This window comes from Scardinius erythrophthalmus, assembly GCF_964197995.2.
Source record: "Scardinius erythrophthalmus genome assembly, chromosome: 16".
Classification (NCBI taxonomy): domain Eukaryota; kingdom Metazoa; phylum Chordata; class Actinopteri; order Cypriniformes; family Leuciscidae; genus Scardinius; species Scardinius erythrophthalmus.
The window spans coordinates 9,631,064-9,643,731 of NC_138236.1; the positions used below are offsets into that span (position 1 = coordinate 9,631,064).

At 38.3% G+C, this 12,668-nt stretch overlaps 1 protein-coding gene across 5 annotated transcripts in view; it reads left to right on the top strand.

Moving 5' to 3' along the window:
- rbms3 (RNA binding motif, single stranded interacting protein) overlaps positions 1-12,668 on the top strand; it is a 151,713-nt gene that overhangs the window by 52,337 nt on the left and 86,708 nt on the right. For all 5 annotated transcript variants that reach the window (XM_081389112.1, XM_081389114.1, XM_081389113.1 and 2 more), the window contains exons 3-4: positions 3,178-3,236; positions 8,271-8,362. In XM_081389112.1, coding sequence (XP_081245238.1) covers positions 3,178-3,236; positions 8,271-8,362 — 151 coding nt within the window. The remainder of the gene's footprint in view (positions 1-3,177; positions 3,237-8,270; positions 8,363-12,668) is intronic.

A 12,668-nucleotide genomic window follows, 5' to 3' on the forward strand; every position in this document is an offset into this window, starting at 1 on the left:
GTTGGTTTTATGACTGTAAGTCACTGTCTTCAAATGTTATTGAGCTTTAAATATTGTCATATTCTGTATATGATCCCATACAGTAGTGAAATTCATAGCAATATTTGCATATGATTTAGCAGTTTATTGTCATAAATATCAAAAATATTAAAGGTGTGCATCATACATGAGACCTATATGAACAATATACAGTTGGTTTTATGACTAAGTCATTGTCTTCAAATGATATTGAGCTTTAAATATTGTCATATTTTGTGTATGATCCCATACAGTATGTGAAATAGGCCTACAATATTTGCATATGATTTAGCAGTTTATTGTAATAAATATTAAAAATCTAAAAGGTGTGCATCATACATGAGACCTGGGTGAACAATGTACAATTGGTTTTATGACTGTAAGTCATTGTCTTCAAATGCTATTGAAGTTAGAAACGTTTATGCCAATGTCGCATGTAATTTTGAGACGGTCCCTAAATATGCGTGCGACAAAAAAAGTCTAAGAATGCGCTTATCTTTATAACGTACCCATGTCTTAATGCCAAAGACCGCACTATATCTTTATATGACATTCCTAATTTAAAGTAAAATGTTATTTCTTCTGTCATCTCCATCTCTGCTGTAGCCCAGTCTATGGTACGGTTACAGTATTGGCCGCTGTGGCTCCCTCAACGCGTGGCCACGACATAATGATGTCGTTACCTCAACAAAATGATCTCGTGGCCACGAGAAAAATATATCGTTCCCTCAACATATGATCTCGAGGCCACGACTTTGCATCGCGTGGCCACGACATAATGATGTCGTTACCTCAACAAAATGATCTCGTGGCCACGACTTAATATGACGTTCCCACGAGATATTATGACGTTCCCACGACTTAATATCACGTTCCCACGAGTTTATATGTTGTGGCCACGACAAAAATAAGTGAACCGAACATGTCCCCTCCCGGTCACCGTACAAGACAGACAAATGATTAAGGGGGACATTTCACTCCCTGCATCCCTTATTGGCTGTAGGAGAATGAATCTACGCCTATGTTTGTGAGGAAACCTTCCTGTTCGTGAGTTTCGTGTTAGTGAGACATCCGTGTGCATGACCGCGGCATGGCACTGGCTTGCGGAAACGTTGCCAGCTATGTTGACTACATTCCTATCTCAGCTCCACCCCCGACCCACTCACTCATCTGAGACGCCTGTGTTTGTCCAACCACTTGTTTTGCAAGATGAAATGGCAGCAAATCAAGCGTTCGAGTCAAATGGTTCTCATGTGTTTCCCTCACATTGGTCCGCTACATGCTTTCTCCAGCAGAGCTCCGCATTTTCATGTCTTCCACTCTCTGTTATGTGGTTTCTCTCATCCCCCGAGTTTCAACTTTGTTTACTGACAAACCATATTGACGAAAAAAATCAAACAAAACCAGTATTGTTTCTATAATGAGTCTCTGCAATCCCAGAGTTGTGATTATCCGTTTTTCGCAGAAAACATCCGCCCACACTTACTCTGTGTTATGGTGTGAATTGCAGAAGACTTTGTTGATAAATTCACACGAAACCTCGAACGACAATTGTTTTTTCTGCTGTCAACCTCGTAGTTCTACAGCGGCTTAGGATAATTATTTGTATTTCTTCTGTAAAGCTGTGCAGTTGAAGCTGAATTAGCTGCCATTTTCCAGACATCAGCGACACAACGCCTCGATGGGATGCCGCTTCTCACGGTGACAGTAAAATGATCTTTCCCTTATTAAACGCCTCCATCCTTATAAAGGTGGGTAATATAGTCTCCTGCTTTTACCTGGAGGTGGGAGCCGCATTAAATATTAATTAAAAAAGTCACATCAGGAGCGCCACGGTTATATCAGTCTTCCCAGTCTTCAGGCGGAGACGGAAGCGATAAGTAACTTTATTACCTCCATCGTGGAAGGCAGGCGGTAGGGGAGGAATAGGGGAAAAGAGGGACTGCAGAGGGGAAGGGGATTCATTGCAGACACTTTCGTGTTTCTGCGACAAGACTGGTTTCGCTATGTGAATAGGGGTTTTGTGGAGTAGAGAGAGAAAAAAGAGAAAGATTATTACAAGAATACAAGAGTAGTCAGTGCTGTGAGCTGAGGTGAAAAAGTGAAAATGAGGGTGGGGATTTTTGTAGTGTAGATTGGTGCTCTGTGATGCTTCCAGTGTTTAATTAAATCACTGGGGTTTGAAACTCACATCCTGCGCCCAAAATCAACCTCTCCTTGTTTACGGTGTCCTGTTAAGGAATGTATTGATGTATCGATGTGGATCCTTTCGTCAAGGGTTTTAATGAAGCTAAGCTAAACCTTATTAAACCTACTCTTTGAGTTAGGCTCAAACTTTTTAATTAAGTTCCGAGCAAAGATTACACTTGGGTTTTTCATCAAGTTCAGGCACTTGTATGTCCCAGGGGTTGACTTTTATTAACTAACAAATTTGAACTTTCTTTTTGTCAAATGAAGGTCACTTTAAAACTTTCCCAGACCCCAAAATCTACTTAATAAATAAATGCTATTGATCTTATTGTGAATGATTCTTCCTTGTATGTTTCATTTTTATTTTGATCAGACTTTCTGGTGACGAATGCTTGACTTTTTCCAATCATTTAGTCCGCTTAAGCCCACATCGCTTTTTACAGTTGACTGTAATCATCGCTGCCCTACATTTCTTTTTGATCGTCCATTGCACTCGGATGTGCATCAATGAAGAAGAAAGAAATATGGAAGAAATCTGTTTCATTTCGACTTTAATGAAAGACCATCATATAAATATTACATTTTTTCAAAATAACATCATATATCTATACTTATAAACAGTGTCATTGTTTTCTGAATTTTTAAATGAATACATTTATTGAGTAATTTCCAATGATGCTGACGTTTTGCCAAATTATGCGCAAAAGTGTGAAAATATTGCATGCATTAAATAACTATGAAATTAAAATTGACAAGATTATCCTATTTTATTCTAAAAAAGGTTAAAAATGTAATTTCCATTATTCCCACCAGGTAATGTAATCACACACAACACATAATTTGAGATATGGTGGAAATCAAAATGACTAAAAAGACTAAAACAAGTTTTGCCCACTCATGTAATACATTGAAATGTACTTGATGTTCTTTCATTTGAGCTGACCCTGTTGTTCTCTTTGTCCTCTGCAGGTATGGAAAAATAGTGTCAACAAAGGCAATCCTGGACAAAAACACCAACCAGTGCAAAGGTGAGTACCGCAGTCAATATCGGTTTGAATTAAAAACATGCTCACAGAGCATTCACAGTCTCACTTAAAATAATCAATAATCCTCATAAAATGACCGCTTTTGAGTCAGATTAGTCAGGAGATTGTCTGGATGATCTTTAGAGGCGGAAACGTGTTAGCGTGATTGTGGGTGAAGTCTTTACAACCGGATAAGACGTTAGCGTGACTAACAGAGTTAGCCATGGCAAGGAAAAGCACAGGGTTCCTCCTGTGTTGATTTGAAAAGTCCGGGCCTAGTTTTGGGGGTTTAAAAATAGCCATGGGGCGAAGGAAGCGTCCGGCTGAAATTGATGATTTAGCAGACAGCCTCTTTTCAGGAAACACTCAGCCAGTGCTGTAAATAAACAGCCTGTCTTCCTACACAATCTGCCAAACTGGCTTCTGCAGGTTTTTCTCCTGTTTTGTGTGTACGTATACATCTCTTTGTCATGCTTTCTCTCTGAAGGCACATCTAATATGTCCGAAAATGAGTATTAATGCCCACATGGGAAGGGGAGGGAGGGGGTGTTTGGGAAGCAGAGGAAACCACTCCAGGCTTTAGAGGACTTCCACTTCCTGGAGTTAACTGCCCTCCTACTCTGCCAGGCTCCTCCACCCTGATGGGCTTCCAGCCAGGACTTATGGGAGCCAAGGATATCAGACAGGAAACGAACAAAAAGATGGATTCGCTTCATTCACGGCTTTGCTGAATCTACTTATGTTTGTTCTGCTTGCTTCTACGCCGTCCTTTTTTTCTTTTTCTTTCTTTTTTGCACAGGATATGCAGTATTCATTTCAAAGATATGTTAATTGATTGCAATTACAGGCCTATCTGCCATAGATTAATTCCATATGATGGAGTAAACCACCGAGAGTTGTTTATAATCAAGTTTGTTTGGTCCGTTTGCTTCTGGAGATCATTCGTAAGTTATCAAGCTCCGCAACGTTTTGAATCACTCTTCTTACATGGGTTGTTGGCCGTTCATTAAATACACGTTTAAATGAATGTTTACTTTGTGTGTTTTGAATTACGCAACTAGACTCTGTAATTATGAATTTGTTTGTGCAAAAAAAGACATATTCAGTTTTAGACTAGTGTTGTCACAATACCAAAATTTTGACTTCGATACGATAACAGTCCAAAATACCTCGATACCGATACTGAATCGATACCACGGCAAAAAAAAAAAACGAAAACAGTAAAAGTAATTAAAAAATATGACAGAACTTAATAATTGTTTTATAAATTAATTTTAAAAAGCTAAAAACTCACATGACCAGTATGATCCTGCCCTGCTTTATGACCATTCCCTCCCCTTTATTAAAAATAATAATAATAATAATAATTACATGTCAGTGTGAACGTCCTTACCAAGATGTTTGCAACATTCACATTATTATCAATCATGCTAACATTTACAAACCTTTCACAACTCTGAACAGGTTGGGATGACCAAAATCTTATTTAATGATACGAGTCATTTGATATTTTTTAAATGTAATTTTATAATTATAATATAGATATTTAATTTAATTGTATCTTTGTAATTAAAAATAAGCAAAAAAGCAAATTACAAACAATATGACAAATACTATAAGAGACAAATAAAATAAACAGTGCTTAATTTCTTTTTTGAAAGCTATAGACCTTCTGTAGCTGAAACAATAAGGTCTTCACTCTATAAATTAGCTATAGACTGATTCTTAATAAATAGATTACATTTATTCAGTCAAGCATTGGGTGACTGTCTATTTTCTTTTGTTGTTGGATTACGGTAACATTAATCACACAAAATATTACGCTGCCGGTCCGGCCCTTTAAGACCTGCACGTATCCAATACATTGGAACATATAGGCCTACGATTTCTTTTTACATACGGTTTACGTTCACTAAAGACATACCCGACTGTGTTTACGTGAATACTCGCCAGGACGTGCATTTTTACATATCATTTTGACTATTAAAACTATTAAAAGGCTTGTGCGCGCGCTTCAGGTCTGAGCCCGGCAGCGCGAGCACGTCCCACGCTTTATCTTCTCATGCATGCACGTTTCTTTGTCAAGCGTATATATTTTACTGTTCTGCTCCCGTTGTTTAGTAGTGAATGTACACGTCCTGACTCCTGCTGTCAGACAGCTACGCAAATTAAGAAATACTGCTCTTATTATTTACTGTCACTCTTAAAGTACCGGTACTAATAAAAGTTAATATCGTATCGTTTTTAATAGCAGGGTATCGCGATATCTTCTTAGTACTGGTACATCATGCAACACTATTTTAGACAGCTGTTTTTTCCCCTTGTCCGTAATGACAGATGGAGAGAATGGAGGTGGTGGGGGTTGTGGGCAACATTGAAGGTGTGTTTGATTTTCTCTTTTACTCAATCACGAGCCTCTCATTAAACGGAGTGAGCGTAAATATTTTTGTACAACACACCAGCACGCAAACAAGCTTTCTCTTTCACTACCTCGCTTTCCTTTTCTAATTGGAATTATGTGCAGAGGAAGAAGATATTGTGCACAGCTTTTTTTTTCTCACAGTCTTGATATCCAAAGGAAAAATACGGAGAGGCAAAAGAAAAGAAAGGATGAGAACAGGGCCACTCATGCACATTTGTATTTATGGATTTAATTACGAAAAGCTTCCAAAACACTTCCAGGCAAAAGCCTCATCTGTGTGATGTCTATACACAAACAGGCTCTTTTTATCTTTTTCACCTCTTTATCAAGCTCCTTTTCAGGCCTTTTCCGGTCCTGGGCGTCACATTGTTAATAGAAATTGATCCCTGCATTCTTCAACTTGAAACCTCTTTCTCAGCCCACTTCCTGATGGCTGCTGTTTAGCTCTCTTGGTCAGTGACCTCAGGAATGCTTGCAGCGATCTCTTAAACCAAAAGTGTTCCTCTCTCTGGATCAAGAACAGTCTACTGGAAATCCTTTTTCACACACACGCTGTTTTCTTAGGCTTATGAAACATCTGCAGTCTTTGGAACATCTGGATGGCTCTGTTCTCTGCTGTAGAGATCTTTCTCCCTCTCCTTTTCACATCCATGTTTACCGGGAGACTTCAAAGCGGATGGCGTGTTGTTCTATATGTAAGGTGTGTGTGCGTGCGTAAATGAACACATATGTCTGGCATATAGAGCTGTTGGCTTGAACCATTCGCGGGCTCTCCAAAGCTCTGTGCTCTGCCATCTGTGGTTTCGAATGTCAGTCAGGCTTTGAGAGTGTGTGTGTTTAGAGTTTAGAGAGGCTTATGGTGAGAATGCCTCTGCCGAATGAAGACACACTGCCTCAAATGTGCCTCAAATGTACTGAGGGTCTTTAAGAACCTCCGCCACTGCAGTTTTTAATACGATATGTCGTAAAGGAAGTCATGGATCTTCTATCTCGCTTGCTGCCAAAGAAATGTTTGGTTAAAGAGCTGGGTGGCGGAATGGACCCTACTGGAAAAGTAGCTGAGTTTTAAAACATGGTAACTGCTTTCTTGCTGGTCTAAGCTGGCTATTAGCTGGTTTGCCAGGATCCATGTGTGCATATATATACATATACATATATATATATATATTGTGTCTTATTGCACTTGAATGGTTTAATAGCACTTAAATGAATTATAGCGTTATCATGTACTGAAGCACAGCCAAAGGATGACAGAAAAAACAGATGCTGGGTAATTGCTTTTTTTTAATTATTATTATTGCAAAATGAACACATTACTTTTTGGCAGCCCTAATATATATAAATATACCAGTGTGTTCTCAAACTTTTTGACCCACCCCAGTCTAAGACTTTTCAGGGCAAAACGGAAATAAATAACAAAAGGTTTTTAGTTTTTTTTTTTTTATTATTATTATTAATTTAAATACCTGGAAGTTTGCTGAGGCCCCCTAGTGGGCCCTGAACTCCTGATCAATAACCACTTAATATATATGTGTGTGCCTGTGTGTGTGCGCGTGTGTGTGTATGTGTGTGTGTGTGAGCCGTAAATTGTAAAAAAAATAAAAAAAATGCCTTGTGCACTATTCTATGCCATTTTGTAGTATAAATAGTGCATGTAGTGTGTTCACACTGAAAATTACAATTAGAAATAGTGCACTTTATAATGCCCACATGATGCACTTAAACGAAAAAGCAATGTGTGGAATGTTGGACAGTGCGATCAACTGTCACAGCTTTAATTACGTAACAGGGGGAGAGGCTATGCTATGATGTTGAATGACAAAATAACCTTATAAAATGTATACACTACACGGTGTATACACTACAGTACATAGTATGTAGAGTATAGTTCGTCATTTGGGATGTAACGATTTAGTCCAGTTTTGTTAACTGGATCAACTGATTCATAGAATCATTGAATCAAATTTGAAAAAAATGCTCAAGAACTCTAATGAATGTGGCAATAAGAGCAGTGATTAACTGCTTAACTTTTTAACTGTTCACCAGACAAAGCTATCGTATGACTTTAAAGACTTGGAATAAAGTGCATGAATGATAGTTTTTCTCTTTTATTATATTTAAAAGAGTTGCCATTGTACAATATAGGTAAAAAATGCACGTTTTGCTTTCCACAAAGAAAATCATATGAATTTGGAATGAAGTAAATGTGATTACATAATAATAGAATGTTCATTTTTGGCTGAACTCTTCCTTTAGGCTGGATTTTCCAGCAGGGGTGAGGTCAGGCTGAATCCTTCTCTGTCCTGTTACTGAGGAAATAGTTGACAAGCATGAGCCTTGAACAAAATGGCCGTTTCCTGTCTCCCCAAGCACACACACAGACACAAGCGGCTGTGCTCAAACATGCAGACTCTCTTGTGTCGCCACGATCAGCATGATAAGACAAACAACAGAGCGGTCTTGTTTTGACCCATGAATTTTGAATCTGATAAATGTGTCTGATATGGTCTGATTAATGTCTGATAAAAAATTCTTCAGTTTTTGGCAAAAATATGTCTTATAATGTGTATAAATATCTCTTATCTCACTCTTACTCTGTACGTGTGTGTGTGTAGGATATGGCTTTGTGGATTTCGACAGTCCGGCGGCGGCGCAGAAAGCTGTAGCGTCCCTGAAGGCCAGTGGCGTGCAGGCACAGATGGCAAAGGTAAGCTAGGCTTTACACCATGTCTAAACCAGGTGCACAGTGGCATCTTTCTAGCATCAAGTCTTTTTTCCCAGCAGCATGAGAAATATTGTGTGAAACAACACAATCACTGTCCCATAACTCTGATGTTTAATATACAGTAATGTGGAGCCGATTTTGTACCAATGAAATGTCACTGTGAGCGGAGCTACCCAGTGCGCCATGAGGAAAATAGAAGCGTGTTAGGAAATTGTGTTAGATTGAACCAATACTGTTAATGAGAGAAAGCTAAGTTATAAAAAAAATAGACTGGTTTGATGGTTTTAGAGGGGTTGTCAGGCTCGATGCCCAGCTAGATTAGATAAACAACAGTTTGATAAGACTGGCAGACCAGCTAGACCAGTAAATCAGATAAGACTAGTGAACCAACTTAGACTGGTTTAAAAAAAATCAGCAGAAAGGAATTAGGATAATATGTATGTTGCTACTATATTTCCGATTATGGTGTCACTGATGATGATAATGATTATAGAGAAGATGATGACTGCTGTGATGGTGAATAAGTATAGGTATGATTCTCTGGAAGTGGTGGAAATGGAAATGGAAATGTAGCTTAATGTCCAGTGTGTGCATTCAGATGCACGCACAGTTGTTTAAAGCATCTGTCCTCTAATATTCATAAGCTTGCGGTCTGTCAGGATGCAGATGGTTTGTGTATCTGTGTATCCCATTTACATGCTTGCCTGTCAGAGCTCTCTGCAACGCAGCAGGCCTCATGTGAAACAGACAGGTCATCTTACAGAGAGGAGGAGAGGAGTGAAAGAGAGAAAGAGAGTGTTTTAGCTCATGTTTGCATGTTTCCTGTGGTTAGAGAAATAGAATTTACCATTTAAATTGAACTCAATCAACAACCTTTGTTGCTTAAGGTCAATTACCACAGAAAATAATTTCGACATAAAAAAAAAGGTTGAAGTTAATTCAAAATGCTTAACCCTGGCCGTTGCTTTTTAGTTTGGTCAGCTTACAGGCTAAAACTGTTTCAGCAACAGTAAAAGGTAAAAGGAGCAGTTAAAGGTGCAGTATGTAGTATTGACAGCTAGCGATTGAAATGTGTACTGCAGTACAAATTCAAAATTTTGGAGAGAGCTGTTTGGCCCAACACCACCTCAGACTCGATGCTCACTAGGGGTGTAAATAGGGCTGTTCATCACGATACAATATGATATCAAATCTCTCAGCCAGCGATACGATATTTGCCGATATCTCAATAAATTCTGCGATTCGATTCGATTCAGGGCTATATCGATTGATTTATCGATATTTAGAGATTTTGTGCCAAGTTTACACAACCAGTTACATTTTTATTAACTCACAAATGCAACCAAAATATATAACATGAACGTTTAATTAAACTCTTTGAAAATTGCACACCCTCTCCCATTTGGGACATTTACAACAGAAGAGTTAATTTGCAAAAACAGATAACAATCAATCAAACTGCAGCTGGGTTGTTTTGATTAAGTAAAGAAATACAGGTTACTTACAAAATTAAAGTTCATTCAAAGTATGTTTTTTCATATATATATTAAAAGTTAGTTTTTTAGCAAAAGCAGATAACTCCAACAGTCGTTTTTGTTTTTGGAAAAAGCAGATAACTCCACATTTCATGTTTCAGAGTTAAACAAAATCAAGTTATTACTATGATATATAATAAAACACTCAGTTAATCTTTGTAACGTTAATCTCCTCTGCTGACATAGACGCCTGACAAACTTTATTGTTGTGATTAGACGCAATACAGGGAGCTTTTCCCTTAACACTGATTCTTGAAAAAGTTTCAGCTTTTATTTTCCTTTTATGCCCCGAAGAAGATATAACGGGTTCATCAAGTTCATTGAAATGATCCATCCTCGATCACTTTTAGTCAGCTTTGATGAAACTCCTCTCAGTTAGCACATCTTTTCGAAGTGGCTAGCAGCCTTGTCACCTGACCTGAATACTGTGCGCTGATTTGCTAAAACGGACTTATCGGGTTGTGTTCACAAACAACAAGGATGCTTGTCGGTTTCTGCTGTAAAACAAGAACTCGCGATGCCTTGACAGTGGACTATACTGACTTTTGTGACAAAACGTGTTTAGGGTTCAGTCAATCTTGTCAGGCATCTATTTCAGCTGAGGAGTTTAACGTTACAAAGACACACCGGCAGACAGTATGGTGAGTAAACGAAAATGTGCGCTTTGGCGGAAATGCGTAGACGGAGGTTAGGTGAGGATGTGGAGAGTGTCAAAATAAAGGTACCTCATATTGATATTTTATGTGTGGCATCGATACATCGATCAAACGTCTAACGATACAATGCATCGATCTATATCAATGTATTGTGACACCCCAAATGCTCACGCGGGTTGCCAATTTTTGGGCACGCAAAAGGAGCGAGCGCAATTGACAATGGAAGGCGATGAAGTTTATTCATCCACGTTTTAATATGCCTCTGGTCATAGAGCTTTTTAGATGGATGCCGAGGCTTTTTATTCGGGTATAATCTGCGATCTCTGACCCAGTTCGTTTGCTGGCATCTATGGTTGCAATAGGACTGTTCATGCACACCAGGCATGCGCATAGCACAGCTGATTGGTTGCTGTTGCATCATCGGCCAATGAGCTGTGGCTCAACATTCAAATATGGTAGTGTTGCTGTTAGCAGTCTGCAGCACACTTCCAGAAACCCTCCACCTTCCCCAGCTCCACCTGTATCTGCTATGGGGGTTAATTCATGTATGTTACATGTGCAGCTACAGCAGCATGTCTTACATGCTCACAGCAATGTCTGTGAAGGATTTGGCAGTAACAAATCTCAGCACTTGCTCTGCAGCAGCAGCAGCAGCGTGGCAGATCTATTCCGCCAAGAACAAATACATTACCATTACCAATATCTATTACCATTACCATGACAATCTCTCAGAGAGTTGACATGACAGAAATGCATTTATCCCACTGATCTATTCTTTTGTTTTATGTGAATGTTATGTTTATGGTATGTGAATTTGTATAGTCTTAAAGGGTGTTTTTTTTTTACTAGAGACAGCAAGGCTGCTCTCTAGTTTTTTGAGCAAGGCTGTTATTTAAGTCTCATTTTAGCTGAAAATTTGAAATTGATGAGTTTTATGAAGAAGAGTAATTTGATTAGCCACCTAGAGTTAAATAGTGATTGGTTTGTAGAATAAGCCAATCAGCAATATTCCCGCCCACCAGCACCAGCTTCATTAAAAACCAGTCAGAGCTGATGCTCCATTTATTTTCTCTCTGTCTAAGAGAAAAATTCCATTTCATGGAAATAGCTGTGTAATCTAAACATCCAAAGTTATTTTCAAATTGAATTTTCACCGTGCTGTGCTGTTTTTAGTGGAATTCAAGAGGAACATAAAGAACCGTTCAGTCCTTCCTTGGTTGAAGAAACCGAAACTAAACTGTTATTCAGAGGAATTTACGCTGCAGAAGACGGCCACATACGTCTTTTTAACAATGAGAGAAGGGCAATTAAAAGAACTAAATCGCTTGGCTTAAGGCTCATTAAATTAAACAGGAATGTAATCTAAGAGTTTCCCTCTGCCCTATTAAACCTGTTTTCATTAAGAATTCTCTCACTTTAACAGTGCCTCTGAGCAACAAAACTAGCCTCTTAAACTTATTTCACCAATGTATCAACCTTCTCCTGTGCTGGTTGCTGCCTATTGTGGAGAATGTCTACAAGGTCAAAATGTGATTCATGGGTGTTGTAGAGAGCAATGGAAGGATATGAAAGGACATATTCATGAGAATTCAAGATACAAAGATGCAAACAAACCAATCTAGTGTTTATGTTCAGCTTTAGATATTCAAAGAATATTACAAATGTAATATTTCGCAATGAAATGTACCTCAGAGGACTGTAGAATACTTTAGTGTTGAAATATTTATGGGACAGGAACGTGCATTAATGCCACAGAGTGATGTGAATTGAAATGGTGTATGCTAATCTAAGAAAAAATATGGCCCCTGTAAACGGACAGTATACAAATCTGTCTCCAGAAAATGTCATTTTATAAGTCTGTTGATTTATTGAAGAAATAAGCAATAAACTGGCTTTATATTATCAACTGTGCTTGTTATAGGAAAATTGACAGATTTACGTTAGAGGTGGTACACACATATATATTTTTTTTTTTACACTACATTGTTTTTAAAAGAATGTAAAGGTTATTATTAATTATTATTATTATAACGTATTATTGTGTGTGTGTGTGTGTGTGTGTGTGTGTGTGTGTGTGTGTGTGTGTGTGTGTGTGTG